Here is a 20,309-nt window from a genome sequence, read left to right as displayed (position 1 = left end):
TGTTCTGTATCTCTTCCGACACAATGTTCTTTGCGATTAGAATCAGTACCATTGTCTCTGTTGCCAAGATTTCGCTGGCTGAAAAATCTGATCTGGAAAGTGCCACTTAATTTAAAATGTAATGCTTCGTATAGTATCATTTGGCTTTGGAGATGAAGATGAAAACATGGGATAAAAATGACACCCATTGATAGAGGGTACTTAGTACAGTGTTTTTCAACCAGTGTGCCGTGGCACACTAGTGTGCCGCGAGACATGGTCAGGTGTGCCGCGAAGCTCAGAGAGAAAGAAAGCAAGAGAGAGAAAGCAAGAGAGAGAAAGCAAGAGAGAGAAAGAAAGCAAGAGAGAGAAAGAGCGAGCGAGAGAGAGAAAGAGAACAAGAGAGAAAGAAAGAGAGAGAGAAAACAAGAGAAAGAGAGAAAGAGAGAGAGAAAGCAATAGAGAGAGAAAGGGAGGGAAGGAGAGAGAGAAAGACAGGGAGGGAGGGAGAAAGAGAGCAAAAAAGAGGAAGGAAGGAAGGAAGGAAGAGAAAGGGATGGAGAGAGAGAAAGAAAGAGGAAAGGAGGGAGAGAAAGAAAGAGGGATGGAGAAAGAAATAGAGTGAAGGGGAGGAAGAGAGAGAGAGAGAGAGAATTTTTTGTCCAAACTTTTTTTACCACCACCACCCCACTCAATGTGCCCCAGGGTTTCACAAATGTAAAAAATGTGCCGCGGCTCAAAAAAAGGTTGAAAATCACTGACTTAGAATATGTAACATTCAGTCTTAACACCTGATTTAAAATCATAAAATTTAAATTGAGCAGGAATCAAAGTGTACTGGGGTTTTTTTTGGGGGGGGATACAAAACTAAATGAAAACAAATTCATAAAATACCCACACTGGATGCTTCTATGCAAAGACTAATTAGAAAATGTACAAATCAAGATTTATATAGAAGTCTCATTTTCACAGGAAACATGATCCAAATGTATTTGAAAGTTTTAGGTTCTTCGTGTTTGCAGTAAGTTTTGTTATAAGAAACAATGTTCTTAATTTCTGGGTACATTTTCTTCTCTATAGCTCGAAAGTAATTTGCTTGGTTTACAGAACTTGCTTTTACTTTGCCTCTTAAATCTCTGCAAAATGAATCTCATGTTTCTACAGTAGTAGTATAATTTATGTTGTCCTTGAGCTTTGTCATTTTATTTCCATATTGTTGGTACAGATTTTGTTGCCTGCATCATTGTACATTCTTTTAAACATGGAAAAAACTGTTATAATATTCTACCAGCACAAATAATTATAGCAAAATATCACAGGGAAACTATTAACCCAGCTCTTCCTTTCACCCCTCCAATACTTACACAAAGTCAATGAAGACAGAAAATAAAAAGAAAGAAAAAGAAGCTGGCACAGTGTACATTTTATTCTATGCAGAATGGGGGGGGAGGTTTTTCATAATTGTTCCCTCTGCAGTTTAATATTTGACGGATAAGTTTGAAAAAGGTAATAAAGCAGCGCAAAGTTTCTGATGTACAGTGATCCCCGGGGTATCGCGCTCCCGATCATTGCGAACGGCCTAAATCGTGATTTTTCAACCCGGAAGTCAAAACACCATCTGCGCATGCGTGCCCTTTTTTTTATGGCCACGCATGCGTAGATGGCGCCGGGCAGATCAGCTGCTGGGCGGCTTCTCTGGGTCTTCCCCCTCTTGCTGGCAGGAGGCCGAGCGGCGGGCATCAGCGAGGAGTTTCCCCACCGCCCACGCAAACTCCTCGCTGCTGCCGTGCCCGCCCTTTGCCCGCCCACGCCGTTCGCTCGGGCCGCTTCCCAACTGAGTACTCAGCTGGGAAGCGGCCCGAGCGAACGGCTTGTCCGCCACCTGCCTGCCCACGCGCCCGCGGCTCGCACGCCCTTCGCCCGCCCACGCCGTTCGCTCGGGCCGCTTCCCAGCTGAGTACTCAGCTGGGAAGCGGCCCGAGCAAACGGCTTGTCCGCCGCCTGCCTGCCCGCGCGCCCGCGGCTCGCCCGCCCTTCGCCCGCCCACGCCCTTCGCTCGGGCCGCTTCCCAGCTGAGTACTCAGCTGGGAAGCGGCCCGAGCGAACGGCTTGTCCGCCGCCTGCCTGCCCGCGCGCCCGCGGCTCGCCCGCCCTTCGCCCGCCCACGCCGTTCGCTCGGGCCGCTTCCCAGCTGAGAATTCGCTTCAGGACTCAGCTGGGAAGCGGCGCGAGCGGGGTGGGCGGGCGAAGGGCGGGCGAGCGGCAGCGAGGAGTTTGCGTGGGCGGTGGGAAAACCCCAGCGCCGCTTCCCAGCTGAGTCCCCTTCCCAGGAACCCCAATCTTCGGCTCCTCGCTAGCGCTGCGGAAGTAAAAACACCATCTGCACATGCGCAGATGGTGTTTTTACTTCCGCAGCGCTACTTCGCGCAAAACCGATCATTGCGAGGGGTCCTGGAATGGAACCCTCGCAATAATCGGGGGATCACTGTAGTTTATTTTTTATGCATTATGTGGCAAAAACAAGTGACAAGTTTTACCTACATAATCTTTGATAATATAGAAGTGATTGTAAGCTAACAAGGTGAATTTGGAAACAATGCAGCAACTACATGAAAAGCTGATAAATCAAATGGATGAAGTGTAGGATTATGAACTTCAGTATTCGTAATACTCAGAGAAATTTTTAACCAAGGTTCAGGTCTGAAACTTGCCATGTTCAAGCCAAGGAAACCTGCATTGGAGTTTGACAAATATCCCTAAAGTTGATCCCCTTACTTCACATAATTTTATCAAAGTTACATATCTGACAATGCTCATAAAAAATAAATGCAAGGGAGAAAATATAGGTGACCATTTCTCCTGTTTCTTCAGCTGCTGCATAATTTACATAATCTGTTGGAAAACATTAAGGCTGGTACTGCCTGAGAACAGTTCTTGACAAAACAGGAAAGTCTCTTCCATAAAAGATGCTTGCCTCATTATTAATGCGGGCTGGTAATATTTAGTTATGATATTTTGAAACACTGTCCTGTATCAAAGTTTCCACATAGCACTCACCTAGTAAAAGTCGCATTATCATACATTTCCCAGTCTCCATTCCATTTACTAGCTATCACTATGCATTCTGAAAGGAATATAGAAAAACTGGTTAGGTTTGTCTAAACACTATGGGATACTTCAGTGTTTGGCAGCAAGCCAATACTGCATTTCCTACCTCCACCCAAAATTCAGATGGGAATATTTCCAGCAATCAATAAAAAATTATAGAGAATTGCTCTAGGCTTTGCAATTGGGTCGGATATGATCAGTGTGATATGTGTGTACAAGAGCAAAACCATGCACATTACTTAGAAAAGTCCTAGCATAATATATTTGCATGGCAAAAGCTCTTTTGAAAAAGTCTGAGTCATAACTCACTGACAACAGACTACTGGTGCTTCAGCAGTGCAAATGTTTGCTTCTTAAGTGTTGAAGACATTGCAAAAAAAACAACAACCCCTGTTTAAATTACCCTACTTAGAAGCAAGAATTTTAATCTGCTAGAAGTGACTTGTTTTGTTTGATGGATTTTTTTTTTACATTTATCAATTTGTTTTGCAGTTCCACTAGGTAAACAACACCAGAAAAAAATACACAAAAGCATAATTTATTCTGGTTATGCTGACACTGGCCACTAGTCCAGACATTATCTCCTTTAAATAAAGTAGCTCCTAAAAAATGCTGGCAGGTTTTTCCAGCCTTCCTGCCCAAGAGCTTTCAAACTTAACAGTTGAGTAAACTTTGGATTATTGGCCTGCTGATTTGTCACTCCTTCCTAGTCAAGGTCTGGGTATAGCATGAGAAAACAAGAAACAATTCCTTTACTATATGTGTTGCTTTTGTGTTTGTAGGAATTACTCATTCTTAACATAATAATCTTTTACATTTTTAATTACCGTATTTTTCGCTCTATAAGACGCACCTGCTGATAAGACGCACCTAGATTTTAGAGGAGGAAAATAGAAAAAAAATATTTTGAGCCAAAAAGGGGAGAGGAAGAGAGGAAGGAGTGAAAGAAGGGAGTGAGGGAGGAAAGAAGGGAGGAAGGAAAAGGAAAGCAAGAAATGGAGGGAGGAAAGGAAGGAAGGAAGGAAAGAAAGAAAGAAAGAAAGAAAGAAAGAAAGAGGGAAGGAACAGGAACAGAGGAAGGAAGCAAGGAAACTTATGAAAGGGGAGAGTAAGAGAGGAAGGACTGAAGGGAGGGAGGGAGGGAAGAAGGTAGGAAGGAGAAAGAAAAGAAGAAATAGAGGAAGGGAAGGTAAAAGAGAGAAAGAAAAAGAGCAAGAAAGAAAGCAAGAAAGAGAGAAAGAAAATGAAAGAGAAATAAAAATAGAGAGAGGGAATGAAAGAAATGGAAGGAGGGAAGGAAGGAGAGAAAGCAAGAGAAAGAAAGAAAGCAAGAGAAAGAAAAAAGAATGAAAGAGCAAGAGAGCAAGAGAGAAAAAGAAAGAAAGAAAGAAAGAAAGAAAGAAAGAAAGAAAGAAAGAAAGGCAACTTCAAAGAAAGGCTCACTGAGCATCTCTCACTCTCTCTCTTTCTATCCCTCTTTCTTTCTTTCTCTTCCTTTCTCTCTCTCCTCTTCCTTTATCTCCTCTCTCTCCCTCCCTCTCTTTCTCTCCCCCCTCTCTCCCCCTTTCCCTCTCTCTTTCTCTCTCTCCCTCTCTTGCTATCTCTCCCCCTCTCCCTCTCTCTTTCTCTCCCCCCTTTCCCTCTCTCTTTCTCTCTCTCCCTCTCTTGCTAGCTCTCCCCCCTCTCCCACTCTCTTTCTCCCTCTCCCTCTCTCTCCCCCTCTCTCTTTCTCTCTCTCCCCCCCTTTCTCTCCCTCTCTCTTTCTCACTATCTTGCTGTCTGTTGCTCTCACTCACTCTCGTTCTCCGTTCTTCTTAGCGGTGACGCGCGCACGCCCTGCCCGCCTCACCTTTGCCGAGAGCTCTCAGCAAGGGGGTTTGCAGGAGAGGCGGGGCCGGCGGCAAAGGTGATATTGAATGTCGGGGGAGAACGGGCGGTTGCAGGCGTTCCCTATCTCCCTGCTAGCCCACTCGGAATATTCAAAATAAGAAAAACCTTCGCCGGCAAAGGCTTTTCTTATTTTGAATATTCCGAGTGGGCTAGCAGGGAGATAGGGAACGCGCCAACCGCCCGTGCGCCCCCGACATTGAATATCGCCTTCGCCGGCCTCCGCTGACAAAAGCCTTTGCCGGCATTTCCTCTCGGCGCAGCGGCGGGCGGAGAGAAGGAAGGGGGGGCAGCGGCGTCCCTCCTGGCCTTGGCGGGCAGCCCGACCCTCCCCACCTCCTGCAAACGCGGCGGGCAGCGGGGGGAGAGCGAGGAGCCGGTTCCGGCGGGCGCGGGGCTTGGCTGGCTGGCTGGCGTGGGGAGCGCCGCTGGTGGTGAGGAGGGAGACCCTCCTCCGGGAGGGAGGGGGCCAGGCAGCAGCTAGCCAGCCAGCCGGCGGGATGGCGCTTCGGAGTTCGCAGCCTCCCCCCCCCCACCCTGCCTGCATCTTCGCTCCATAAGACGAGGCTGATTTTTCTTCCTACTTTGGGAGGAAAAAAACTGCGTCTTATGGAGCGAAAAATACGGTAATGTGATTTAACATTGTAAAAACATAATAGGTAATGAAAAGGAAATGTTCAGAGAAAATGTTTTCAACAATGTACTGTTTTTTTTGTTATTTTTCCAGTATGTGGTATTTCTTATGTAGTCCATTCTTGTCACATTGTTATTCCAATCTCTTTTGCTACATGGGTTGATTATTTGCTTGCTTTGTTTGCTTGTATTTCCAGCATGTTCTATTCCTGTTCTCTAGGGACATGATTCACCTTACTCCCTTACAAGATATATATTTGGTTTTCTGTCCACAGATTAACCTGAGAAGTCTCAAGTAGCCCAGTTATCAAGGGAGCTTCATGGCCTCCCAATCCTATTTGAGAATTCTATGTGTATGAACATACAGTTGTACCTCTACTTAACTTAATTCCTTCCGTGACCAGGTTCTTAAGTAGAAAAGTTTGTAAGTAGAAGCAATTTTTCCCATAGGAATCAATTTAAAAGCAAATAATGCGTGCAAACCCATTAGGAAAGTAATAAAAGTTCGGAGTTTGGGTGGGAGGAAGAGGAGGAAGAAGAAGAGGAGGACAGTCGCTGCCGAAGGAAGAAGTTGAGGTGAGGGGAATAAAAAAAATCCAAAACTTTAAGGCTTAAAAAAAAAAGAGGGACTCCGAGGCAGCGCCCAGAGAAAGGAAAACGCTCCGTTCGCTCTTGGCTGCCAAAGCCTCCTTAAGCGCCACCAAAAGGCTTCTCTGGCAGCCCAGAAAAGCCCGAGATGGCCGGGATTAAAGGGGGAATGGCAGGAAACTGACCGGGCCTTTGTGCCGCTCTCAAATTTCGTGAGAAAGTTTTCCGGTCTCGGGTTCTTAAATAGAAATGGTTCTTAAGAAGAGGCAAAAAAATCTTGAATACCTGGGTCTTATCTAGAAAAATTTTTTAAGTAGAGGCATTCTTAGGTAGAGGTACCACTGTACATTGTTAGCCAATCTATCATGGGAGGAAATAAAAGAAAGTTTTCTTCTCACAGCATTTGGTTTGGTGATTTTTGATGTATTTATAAAGCACAGTTTCTTCTTGTCTGGCTTGCTTGTACTGTGCCATCTCTAAAGCTGGTAGAGCTCCCTTTTGGAGGATGGGGCTGTTAAAAGCCCAATCCTTTAAAATTATTACTTATAAATTGATGGCATGGTAGTAACATGTGCAAGGGAACTAACATGCTACAAGTGATGGTGTGTTTGCCAAAGAGGCACAATGATTACTATTCCATAGTACTATCCTCCATTTGAAATGAGGCTGCAACACTATTCTGAGGTAGCAGATTTATTACCATGTACCTCAGATTTATTACCATGTACCTATTTTGTTGGGTTGAAGGAGATTATTGCCTTTTGCCTATAGGTTTACTAAAAATCTGTGACTTCTCCCTCCTTTTTTATTTTGCAAATTTGGAGGTAACTTCTCTCGGCCTAGGTTTTTTCCCCCCACTCTTAAATTTAGTACACATTGTGCAGTAGTACATTGGTTCAACTGACAAGTTTCCATCTACAAAAGTTTTCTCATTATTTTTCTTTTGTCTTCATTTCTTTAAATGGTTCACATTTTTCTGTCAGTGATTGAAAGTTGAGATGAAACATAAAATGTTTTTCACCGTGTGGAAGTAACTATTACATAGAACATTTTTAGTCCTGTTATAACCAAGCAGAATTACAGTAATGACAGAGTGTTGATTTCTGTTGAACAAAGATTCTTTGTTACATCCATGGAAATCTACATCCTCTCCCCCCTTGGAGACATCGCTCTGCCAATTCATGACTAAACTACAGACAGAGACTTTTACTAGTTGGTTTTTAGGAGAGCTATAATGTAGCCTATTTTGTACTTCCAGAAGGCATCATGATAAGGAACACTACAGGGTCATGTGTGTCCTGGTGTGTCTAGTTTAAGCGAGACACAAGTAAATATCTTTCTTTTCAGGAACAGATTTCAAATATCCCACCTCACAGTGGGTGTTTTCAATGCTGGAGGTATTGTTCTGTTTCCTAGTACAGTGATACCTTGTCTTACAAACTTAATTGGTTCCGGGACGAGGTTCTTAAGGTGAAAAGTTTGTAAGACGAAACAATGTTTCCCATAGGAATCAATGGAAAAGCGATTAATGCGTGCAAGCCCAAAATTCACCCCTTTTGCCAGCCGAAGCGCCTGTTTTTGCACTGCTGGGATTTCCCTGAGACTCCCCTCCATGGGAAATCCCACCTCCGGACTTCTGTGTTTTTGCGATACTGCGATTTCAGTGAGGCTCCCCTCGCTGGGAAACCCCAACTCCAGACTTCCGTTGCCAGCGAAGTGCCCATTTTTGCACTGCTGGGATTCCCATGCTGGGATTCCCCTGCAGCATCACAAAAACACGGAAGTCCGGAGGTGGGGTTTCCCATGGAGGGGAGCCTCGGGGGAATCCCAGCAGCACAAAAACAGGTGCTTCTGTGGCAACGGAAGTCCGGAGGCGGGGCATCCCAGCGGTGGCGGTGGGTTTGTAAGGTGAAAATAGTTTGTAAGAAGAGGCAAAAAAATCTTAAACCCTAGGTTTGTATCTCGAAAAGTTTGTATGACGAGGCGTTTGTAAGACGAGGTATCACTGTATTTTGGTCTAGCCCAGATTAAAAGACGTATGAAAAATATGTGTGTTTTCTTTTCAAATTTCATGAAAGCCTGGCAGTGAGCTTGATAACCTGGAAGAAATTCTAGATGATCTACAAAATAGCCAGTTGTCACAACTTTTCCCAGACACTCGACCGGTTGCTTCGGCAGGATCAGTTGACAAACAAGCCATCATCAATGACCTCATGCAGATTGCAGGTGACAACAGTCCTGGTACACCTGTTGGATCCCAGAAACCCACAGGGAGGATCTCTCAGAGCAGTGAGTCTGAACTATTTATCAGGTTTTAGAAACAGATAATGGTATTGTTGCAAAGGAAATGAATCTTTTCAAAAGCCACCAGACCAGTTTCCCCTTGTTGCTATACTTTATAAGTCTTCAGTGAACAAACAGCACCACCTGCTGTTCTCCTTATAAAATCACAACATGGTGAAACTACCGTAATAGAATATTGTTTGATTTAGAAATAAATAACTTTTCATTTTATTGAAAGTTTTATTTCCATTACTAATCTTTGAGATTACTACATGGTTATAACTTGCACTGTACAATGAAATCACTAAAGAGCTATATGCTATAAGCTCAATTCTCACCAAGGCAGAAAAATAGAAGTGTTTCTTTAAACGTCCTAATCCATAAAACATGATTGTGTCACAGTTTAAGAAAAAAGAATTCCTATTCTAGTTCTAAATGGAAACTCAGTAGATGAGACTATTACTTAAATGGGCAAGGAAGGGAGCATAAAACACATTTTTTACGGTTCTCTGTTGCATCAAATTCAGAGTTAGTGCTTTTAATCCATACAAGTCAGGTCTTGGAGAACTTGCTACAATTTCTGTTAAGCTTCATTCACTTTAAATACAGCATTTTATTAAATGACAAGATTAATATTGTATCAAGACAGAGGCTGAGCATGAAAATAGCTTTGTAATAGATTACCAAGTCACAGAAATCAGTGCAGGAATCTCCAGCTGAATGATGGGCATTGGGTAGAGTAGATGGTGGAGCTTTACATAGTTTTAAATTCTCTATGTATTCACTTGAAGGCTAAAAATAAATATCTGTAAAAATCTGCACTTGTTTTTGAAACATAGTTTTTAAATTAATATGAAAACGACTTAATAGTGTATATTTATAATGTAATTTTCAAACCTCCTTGTTTTTCCCTTTTCATCTTTCCCCCACTATTGTTCAGCTTTTACCAATGCAAGACAAGCGCAGTTGGGAAGGATGTTGCCAAACCAGAACTTGCAGCTTGACATTGCTTTGCAAAACGCATCAGGTGCTGCAACTTTTCCGTCCATAAGAAATAACAGTCTATATTCAGTGATACCTCAACCCAGCATGTTGGGTAGTCAAGGAATGATGGGAAGTCAAGGAAACCTTGGGAATAATAATCCAGGTAAAAAAAAATACTTGGTTGTTTTTTTTTCTGTGGCAACACAGTGCTTATAATATAGAAAGAACAGCCATATGACTACAAGGATCATTTACCCCAGCAGTACCCTAAAACCAACATAAAATATGTTGAATTGAGTCATGAGACCGTTACCCAACGCTGTGCACTTTTATTCTCCGTAGTAGGTGGAGCTATCATCCAGGATGGGTTGGCCTTGTCCGTCAGCCAATCGGGACTGAGTCTGTTTTAATATCAATACTTTAATATCAATCAAACCAAGGAGAATTTCACTGAGCTCAGATAGATGCATTTTCATGCATCATGATGGGTTATGCTATAAAGCCCTTCATGGCATCGGACCAGAATATCTCCGGGACCACCTTCTGCTGCACGAATCCCAGCGACCAGTTAGGTCCCATAGAGTTGGCCTTCTCTAGGTCCCGTCGACTAAACAATGCCGTCTGGCGGGACCCAGGGGAAGAGTCTTCTCTGTGGCAGCTCCGACCCTCTGGAACCAACTTCCCCCAGAGATCAGAGTTTCCCCCACCCTCCTTGCCTTTCGTAAGCTCCTTAAAACCCACCTCTGTCGTCAGGCATGGGGGAATTGAGATATTCCCTTCCCCCTAGGCTTATAAAATTTATGCTTGGTATGTCTGTATGTATGATTGGTTTCTCTAATTAGGGTTTTTTAATTTAACTTAAACTTAAATATTAGATTTGTTTATATTGTCTTATTATTGTTGTTAGTCGCCCCAAGTCTACGGAGAGGGGCGGCATACAAATCTAATAAATAAATAAATAAATAAATAAATAAATAAAATAAATATTATTCCACTTTTTTAAAAGGGTATTTATTCAGAAATCAATTCTGCCTGAATTATTTGAGATCTGATCAAGTTAATCTGATGACACAAGGATCTTTACTTTTTCTAATTATAAGAGTGTATATTTTACTGCATTATTTTTGGAGCACATATTTGTGAAGAAATATGCTATCTATCTATCTATCTATCTATCTATCTATCTATCTATCTATCTATCTATAGCTCTAAACTGGCAAAGGGGCAGAGATGTTGCATCAATGCCAATTGCTACTTTTAAAAACATTCTTGATACTTATGGGTTGACTTATGAGATAATTGTAAAAGTAGCATTAAAAACAGTTTAGCTCTAGGTTTGAACCACACTTCCATCATAAACATGTGTGTTTTATAGGAATGATTGCTGGTAATACTCGGCCCGCTATGTCTTCAGGAGATTGGGGTAGCCAAGCTGCTGCTGTGAGAGTGACTTGTGCCGCAACAACAAGTGCCATGAACAGGCCAATTCAAGGGGGCATGATACGTAACCCAACATCCAGCCATTCTTTGAGACCTAACAGTCAAGCTGTTCCGAGACAAATTTTACAATCTCAAGTTATGAATATGGGTAAGGTGGAGTCCAGTCATCATCTGCACAGTTTCAGCAGATACCGAATATTATGATACTAGTAGGGATGACAAATACATTTTAATTAGATACAAATGCAACTGTGGGAGTTCAATTATAATACAGTAGACAAAGGATGCTCAAATGTTTTTGCATAACATGTAGATTATATAAGAACATACTTTTTATTTTATTTTTTTGAAGCAGCCTTATTTGAATTGAATTTGCTTTTGACTAATCCCTATCCAAGCTTATTTAAAACTACTCTATGTACCCTGTTTCCCTAAAAATAATACCCTGTTATATTTTTTTTGAACCCTGAAATAAGCGCTTGGCCATATTGTCATGCACTCAAAAGCCTGATTGGGCTTATTATCAGGGAAGGTCTTATTTTGGGGAAAACAGGGTAGTGTTCAGGGAAATACAGTATATACTGTACAATAGCAGCAGATTACAAGGGTCTTCTGCAACACCTGTAATTCCAGTAAAAGTTTGTTTGTGATGGTGGTTTTTCAGGTGGTTCAGAACTGGAGATGAATATGGGAGCTCCTCAATATACGCAACAGCAAGCCCCTCCCAATCAGACTGCTCCTTGGCCTGACAGTATATTGCCCATTGATCAGGCATCATTTAGTAATCAGAACCGGTAAGTCTTTTACTTAAGAATCAATGTTGAATCATTGTAAATACATTCTGATATGTATTTGTATTTTTTTTGTTTTTTGCTTTATTTGATTTCTTCTATTTCTATATAGTTTTATCTTTTTGAACTGCCCTAGTACTGTTCATTAAAATGTTTTAAATATTATTATTATTATTATCATCATCATCATCATCATTATTATTATTTATTAGATTTGTGTGCCGCCCCTCTCTGTAGACTCGGGGCGGCAGACAACAGTGATAAAAACAATACATGGTAACAAATCTAATAATTAAAATCTAAAATAAGTTTTACATTAAAAAGTCTAAAAAGACAAAAAAAAACCAATAGATAAAATACATACACACAGTCATATCATGCACAAATAAATTTTATAAATAAATGAACATAGGGAAAGGAACTACAGGTGTTTCCACTGATCCTTATTATTACTACTTGCTACACAAAGAAGACATCCTTACTGAACCAAGGATATTCCTAGACTGTGACAAATGATTGACAGAGTAGAAAGGCGTTGGCAACTTAAAACTACACCTACGCATCATCCTTCCCACATCATCTTCCCAGGCAGATGGCCCAACATGACCTGTTTAGCTAGATTTCTGCAAGTAAGGTGTCATTTACAACAGGATAAGAGAGACTAGTACATTGAAATTGAATTGAATTTGTTTGGGATTACAAATTTTAATGCTTTATTCATTTTTAAGAATTATACCAGGATGAGTATCTTAGGCAATCTTGTTTTACCTTTATTTTTAATGAGCTCTTCATTAAGGGATTTCTATCTATCTATCTATCTATCTATCTATCTATCTATCTATCTATCTATCTATCCATCTATCTCTATACTGTAGATATGTATTATCTATCTATATCCATCCATCCAGTTAGCTATCAAAATTATATCCCATCCATCTCATTTTCAGGCAATTCACAGGTTATAACTATTAATCATTAATTATTTTATCAGGTTGATTGGTTTCATGTGTTTACATGTTCCTAATTTCAAATGAAGTGTGGATCTTTTAATTCCTATGGTATGTCCCATTGATATGTAACCCTAGGAGCCTTCAGGATTACAGTACAATAGTTACGTTTTTAGTATTTTATTTTATTACTTTAAGTATTTTGTTAACTCTCTTTCCATATTATTCAGGGCAGCATAAAACCTGTTATGAAACTTTTATGAAATTTAATCATTAAGTAAATTGCCATGTAAGCACAAATTATTATCCCAACAACAGTTAAACATTAAGCAAAATATTTAAACAAGTACAGCATCATACTATAGACTTGTAAGAATAGGGCACTTCCACATGTAGTCCATACTTTTCTGGCCTCACATTGTGGTCTATGTTTGGCAGACTCGCAGGGGTCCCCAAACCTGGCAATTTTAAGACTTGGGATTTCAGCTCCCAGAATTGCTATGCTGGGTGGAGAATTCTGAGAGTTAAAGTCGACATGTTTTAAAGTTGCCAAGTTTGAAGACCTCTGAGATAGAGTGTTCCACACTCTGTAGAGATGTATCTAAGCTTACACACAAAGTAGTCTTTCTGTTTATAGGACCAAAGCTTTCAAGATCTTTTGGATGGACCGTTTTTTTCATTAGTGAGAATTTGGTCTCTCATCTTCCAGTTCTTGAGCTCCAGCTAGCCTCTAATCTCTCTCCGCATTCAGTCATTCTGTGTGAAACAAGATGTGGCGCCTCAACAGTTCTGCAGTCAACCCCCCATCCCCACCCAAAAGAACAAGTTGGTTGGTTGTTGTTCATTGGCAATAATCAAACAAATGCATGCAACATTCAGTTAAGCTCTGGATGTCACACTGACTGAATGTTAAACTTCATGTTTTGTCATGGCACAGTTGAATGAAAAAGCAGATTGTCTATTAGTATTTTCAGTTAGTAACAGTGGAGTTAGTAACAGTGTTACTAACAGTTACTAACAGTAACAGTAGAGATGATAAATGGTCAGCTTCAAACTGTTTTGAGCAGTTGGAAACAGTATGGTGAAACTGCCCTATATTTTACCATATCTCATATTTTGTTGCTGAACATGTAATTTATATTATAACTAAAAAGTTACAATTTTTATTAAGCAAAGGGCAGTACAATTTTAAAATAGCAGATAATGGCAATAATATATGATAGCTAAGGAATAACTTTAGTAGATTTCCATTTGTGCAGCAGATATGATCATCTTCCTTTCTTCCTGTACATGTTCCCAGTTCTGTTCTGTCATTGGCTTTCATTGAACAGCATTGAGTACAATCCAGTAGTGATGCTTCACATCAGCAATTTATTATTTATAAATTTCATGAACAGCGAATTAGTATCATGACTATAATTTGTTCAGCACTTAATTTTTTCTTCATGTATATGATTGTGTGTGTGTGTATATATATGTGTGTATACATACTGTACATACATACATGCATACATACATACATACATACATACATACATACATACATTTGCTTTTTACTGTTTGCTGATCTCTATTTTAGGACTAATTAGATTTCAGCTCCTTTTATGATAATGTATTACTCAGTTTCAGTTATGTATTTCTTATTTATCAGCATTTCCTCATAGACTGTTTATTTTTTAAAAAATAAGAAGCAAACTCCTGCTTTCACAGAGTTAAATTATTGGATTACGGCTGTTAGAAGTCATGTAGCTTGTTACAAAAATTAAGCTGTCAAATTGAGTATATTGTCATAAATATGAATCAAATTTATTGTTGTAAATCATTGGAATACAAAATGCCTAATGGATAGCATTTTTTCTCCTCACTTCCTGAATATCTCTGTACAATTACATTCAGGATTTGACTCTGAGAAGGTTTTTTTTAAATTAAGGGTGTGTTAGTTTGTGTGTGTGAGAGAGAGAGAGAGAGAGAGAGAGAGAGAGAGAGAATGATCATGATGAAAAGTATTTTGCCATTTTACGTTTGCTTTAGATAAACATACTGAGTTGTAGAAAATTATTGAGTTTGCTTTCAACTTATCTGCCTAACAAACTAGCACACCTAATGTATATAACATCCAATTAATTTGGGGTGTCTAAAGAATAAATGTTTTTGCCCCCTCAAGTTGCTCATCAAGCTGTGCCCTTTGTAGGCAACCATTTGTAGGCTCTCCAGATGACTTGATATGTCAGCATCCTGCCTCTGAGTCTCCAAGTGACGAAGGAACTCTCCTTGATCAGCTTTATATGGCACTAAGGAATTTTGATGGTCTAGAAGAAATTGATAGAGCTCTTGGGATACCAGAACTTGTCATCCAGGTACTGTATTGCTATATTGGATATTTCTAAAAATGTATGTGCAAACTTTCTGGGTCCTGGACTTAAGCTTCTTGAAATGAACTCTATGAAAATTATATTCCTTGTTTCAAACACCATTACTCCTCTGCTGTACACAGCTACCCCAGGTAATGTTGACATATGCTTCATGTACTCCAATATGATTGTTATTGTAATGACAATATGGGAATGAGGGCCGATGGTTTGTCTTTTACATTATGGCTTCTTGATTGCTAGAAGTGACAGCTGCTCAGTGTGTGTTTTTTGTGAAACATCAGTAAGCAAATGCTAACGTATTTTGTGAAAAGAGAAACAAAATACCCTCACCTCTTTTTATGTTGACCTTTCCCAGCTATATGCCCTCTTTCATTTGTGATACAGTGTTCCCTCGATTTTCGTGGGTTCGAACTTCACGAATAGCCTATACCACGGTTTTTCAAAAAATATTAATTAAAAAATACTTCACGGCTTTTCCCGCCCGATGACTTCATACGTCATCACCAAACTAATAATTTTTGCAAATAAATAACAAAAAAAAAATATTGTTAATAAATAATTATGTTTATAAATATCAGGATCACTAAGTGTGTTATTCAATGTTGAGTACCAGTAATAATGGTGAGTAAATGATTGTTAAGGGAATGGGAAATGGTAATTTAGGGGTTTAACGTGTTAAGGGATGGCTTATGATACTGTCCATAGCCAAAAATGGTGTATTTACTTCCGCATCTCTACTTCGTGGAAATTCAACTTTTGCGGGCGGTCTCGGAACACATCCCCCCCCCCCCGAAAATCGAGGGAACACTGTATTGTTTTTTAAAATTTATATTAACAAATATTTAATGGAGAGCTGTCCAGAAATATTTTAATTAATAAATATATTTGATGTATTTATTATATATTTATTATTATTATGTATTTATTATTGTTTATACATTATGAATTGCTGGAAAAGGCTTCAGCACACAAAATAAGTATTGGACAAGAAACATTACAAAAAAATGGGGAGGGGAATTAAACTATATGTATAACTTTTAACCATAGGCTCCTTAGAGTTATGTAACATATGTGTCTCAACTATATTTCCCCATGCTCTCTACATATGTGACCTCCAAACCTTTACATATATTTTTCTGCTTTTGTTCTTCAGCAGACCCAAGCAGTAGATCCAGAATCATTCTCAAACCAGGAACAAAACATCATTCTAGAACAAAAGGCACCAGTTTTCACACAACAATATGCATCTCAGGCTCAAATGGCCCAAGGCAATTACACACCACTGCAAGACCCAAACTTTCACCCAATGGCACAGCGGCCAGGTTATGCAGCACTACGGATGCAACCTAGGCCTGGTCTGAGGCCTACTGGCCTAGTGCAAAATCCGCCCAATCAACTGAGGTTGCAGTTGCAGCACCGGCTTCAAGCACAGCAGGTACTCATTTTATGTCACTTTGACCAGTATCACGATCATCAGTGTCTTCTAAAATATTTCACTATGTATATATGAATTCAATGTGAACGTATCTGTAAATGTTCTTTTTCTGATGCTATTTCTTTATTTTCATCTAGAATATTAATCTTTTATACGTCTTCAAAGCTAAAATGGTGTTTTTGATAACTCTTGAACCTCGTAAACCATAAGGCATATATTATTTCAATATTTTTTTTAAATAACCAGAAGTATTTCTGTTCCTAAGTTTGTAAGAGATTACATCGGAGCACTTGCTTGAATTTAAAAACAGTATCCCGCCTTTGGGGGGCATCCCCAGGTTTGAGCCACCGGTCTCCCGCCAAGGGCTGTCCTGCAGCCTCGGCAACATTCGGTGTATAAGACGCATCCAGTTTTTGATGCCCTTTTTTAAAGTAATAAGGTGCATCTTATACACCGAAAAATACAGTAGTTGCCAAGCACTCTGTGATCACATGATCATCAGTTCCATGCCATCCTCCCTAGAAAGTCAAAGGAGAAGCTAGCAGGAAAAATTGCAAGTTGTTGGAGTAAGTCTCCCCCACTCACACACTTCCCCCAGCCTTCTGCATTCATACTGGCCACTCATGCATTCTCCCCAACACCTTTCTCATGTGTCTAGTACCTGTCTCATGCAGTGCTTCTGTCCACCGTCCTTATCCCTCCCCAAGGCACCTCTTGCACACCCATGACACACATGTTGCGCAACTTCTTCAACCCTACCCCACACTCCTGCTGACTCCTTTGCTCTGTCACCCACCCAGCAGCAGCTGCCTACCTATCTGCAGGTCTGGGACTTGCAACTTCCTACCAGCTTTGGACTTTGGTTGCAGGAAGCCAGCAGGAAATTAAATTGCCAAATAATTATGGGATTCAGTTAATGATGGCAACTGGAACTGCAGGGCTTGCTATTGCTCAGCAATACGATCTCACTTTACAACTACATTATAAACATAGAAACATAGAAGACTGACGGCAGAAAAAGACCTCATGGTCCATCTAGTCTGCCCTTATACTATTTCCTGTATTTTATCTTAGGATGGATATATGTTTATCCCAGGCATGTTTAAATTCAGTTACTGTGGATTTACCAACCACGTCTGCTGGAAATTTGTTCCAAGGATCTACTACTCTTTCAGTAAAATAATATTTTGTCATGTTGCTTTTGATCTTTCCCCCAACTAACTTCAGATTGTGTCCCCTTGTTCTTGTGTTCACTTTCCTATTAAAAACACTTCCCTCCTGAACCTTATTTAACTCTTTAACATATTTAAATGTTTCGATCATGTCCCCCCTTTCCCTTCTGTCCTCCAGACTATACAGATTGAGTTCATTAAGTCTTTCCTGATACGTTTTATGCTTAAGACCTTCCACCATTCTTGTAGCCCGTCTTTGGACCCGTTCAATTTTGTCAATATCTTTTTGTAGGTGAGATCTCCAGAACTGAACACAGTATTCCAAATGTGGTCTCACCAGCGCTCTATATAAGGGGATCACAATCTCCCTCTTCCTGCTTGTTATACCTCTAGCTATGCAGCCAAGCATCCTACTTGCTTTTCCTACCACCCGACCGCACTGCTCACCCATTTTTGAGACTGTCAGAAATCACTACCCTTTCCATTGTTTAGCAATGGAAACTCTAGTCCTAATCTTGACCTAAACTAAAGACTACCTGTATGTGTTATGTCTTTTACTGAGTGCTGTTGTTGCAAGTAGCTATTCAGATTGAGCTGCACACCAAAATATGATACTCTGTTAATTACGGTCTTTACTGAAATGACACTTTCTTATTCCTACTGTGTATGTGTATATACATATATCTGGGTGTTTTGTATTTTTTTAACTTAGAATCGCCAGCCATTGATCAATCAGATTGGCAATGTTTCCAATATGAACCTGTCTCTAAGACCTGGAGTACCTACACAGGTGAGGGAACAGGTACTGCCAATTTTTCTTTTCTATAGATTTTTACTCTCTATGATTCATTACTTCTGCAACTGCAGCATATGTTCTAATATTGTACGAAGCCATTAAATCAGCTTATTTCCCTAAATTTCTCTTTAGAAATATTGCAATTTACTGGGTAGAGAAAAAAGATGTGTTTGTTTCTTTATTTAACTTTTATGTGGCCTATCTTATTTAGATCATCCTTCTTTATAAGAGAATATTTTAAATTTAAGACCAGCTTGAGTACTGACTAAATGAAAGAATATAGTTCTGCTGTGCAAAAATGTTTTAATTGAATAATTTACATTTTATAGGGCATTATTTGGAACACAGAATGTTCTAAACAAATGTTTGATGGTTAAACAGCTGTTTCTAATGCAAAATGGGTTATTTTGAGTGTTTTAGAAGTCTTCTATAGCTTAAAACAGCTCTGTTCTATGCATGAGACACACTATTTCAAGCATGCAGTACTCTCCAAACACTTAAAGCAGTCAATGCCTTCAAAGGCCATTTCACTAAGACTTCATACTTTTAAGTTTAAAATGTTTGCTTCGAATATTTTGCACATTCTTAAAACATAATTAGAACCCATTATAATGCTAACCATGTAAAAAACCTTTCCTTGAGATAACTTTAAACAACGTGTCTTGCCCATGGAATATTTAAGTGAATCCACTGGTATTTTAATAAGTAAAAATAAAATTAAAATACTAAGAAATATTTGCCCGTGCACACACACGCACACACACTCCTGCCTTTTTAATCAAGACATTTATTGATGAGATACAAGGTGTAATTGATTTTCTTAGATTTTTTAGACTTTATTTTCAAACAACAGTTTGATAGCTAGTCTTAATATGAATCGGCTTTACTCACTTTATTCAGTTGCATATCAGCAACGTATTCTATCATGTATGTCATCAAAACTGGCACATCAGACTCTGAAAAATAAACACTTTGCTTTCTTGGTAGGGAAATATTAATTCTCAAATGTTAGCCCAGAGGCAGAGGGAGATACTAAGCCAACACCTGAGGCATAGACAGATGCACCAAGTTCAACAGAGAACTCTGATGATGCGTGGCCAGAGTATGAATATGACGCCAAGCATGGTTGCCTCCGGGGGAATACCAGCAACCATGAGCAACCCACGGATTCCCCAGGCAAACAGCCAGCAGTTTCCATTTCCTCCAAATTATGGTATGATGAATTTTTATGACGCATTTTTCACCAGACTTTGCTGCGTAGAGGGTTTCAATTTCTTTTTTGGATCATAGTTTTTATCTTATAATTGCAAGAAAGACTCTTAACATTAAGCTAGCTCACTGAAAGTCTGGAAAATAATTCTGGAATGAGGAACCTTTCAAAAATTTTGCCTGTCCGCCTGCCATCTGTCTGTCTGTCTATATCTATCATCCATCCATCCATCCATCCATCCATCTATCTATCTATCTATCTATCTATCTATCTATCTATCTATCATCTCTATTATATCCATCTATTATATCAATCTATCATATCTATCTATCTATCTATCTATCTATCATATCTATCTATTATATCCATCTATTATATCCATCTATCATATCTATATCTATCTATCTATCTATCTATCTATCTATCTATCTATCTATCTATTACATCCAGCTATCATATCCATCTATCTATCTATCTCTTTCTATCTATTTATTTGTCTATCTATATATATATCTACTGATAATCTCTATCATATCTATCTATTATATTCATCTATCATATATCTATCTATCCCTGTCTGTCTGTCTGTCTCTATCATCTATCTATTTTTATATCGTCCCAGTGTCACATCTAGGGAAAACAACTGATTTTTCAAATTTGGAGTCCTACGTTAAAGTCAAAATA

The 20,309-nt window shown here is 39.6% G+C and overlaps 1 protein-coding gene across 8 annotated transcripts in view; it reads left to right on the top strand.

Annotated features, from left to right (window-relative positions):
* The window catches only part of NCOA2 (nuclear receptor coactivator 2), a 175,700-nt gene that overhangs the window by 142,657 nt on the left and 12,734 nt on the right, over positions 1-20,309 (top strand). For 2 of the 8 annotated variants that reach the window (XM_070747910.1, XM_070747909.1), the window contains exons 12-19: positions 8,274-8,484; positions 9,419-9,625; positions 10,838-11,050; positions 11,567-11,696; positions 14,805-14,997; positions 16,166-16,447; positions 18,332-18,421; positions 19,403-19,628. In XM_070747910.1, the coding sequence (XP_070604011.1) occupies positions 8,274-8,484; positions 9,419-9,625; positions 10,838-11,050; positions 11,567-11,696; positions 14,805-14,997; positions 16,166-16,447; positions 18,332-18,421; positions 19,403-19,628 (1,552 nt within the window). The remainder of the gene's footprint in view (positions 1-8,273; positions 8,485-9,418; positions 9,626-10,837; positions 11,051-11,566; positions 11,697-14,804; positions 14,998-16,165; positions 16,448-18,331; positions 18,422-19,402; positions 19,629-20,309) is intronic. The other 6 variants (XM_070747916.1, XM_070747914.1, XM_070747915.1 and 3 more) reach the window with 6 other exon arrangements.

Source organism: Erythrolamprus reginae, chromosome 3, assembly GCF_031021105.1.
Source record: "Erythrolamprus reginae isolate rEryReg1 chromosome 3, rEryReg1.hap1, whole genome shotgun sequence".
Classification (NCBI taxonomy): Eukaryota; Metazoa; Chordata; class Lepidosauria; order Squamata; family Dipsadidae; genus Erythrolamprus; species Erythrolamprus reginae.
Note: the sequence above shows the minus strand (reverse complement) of the source record. Positions and strands in the feature narration are given on the sequence as shown.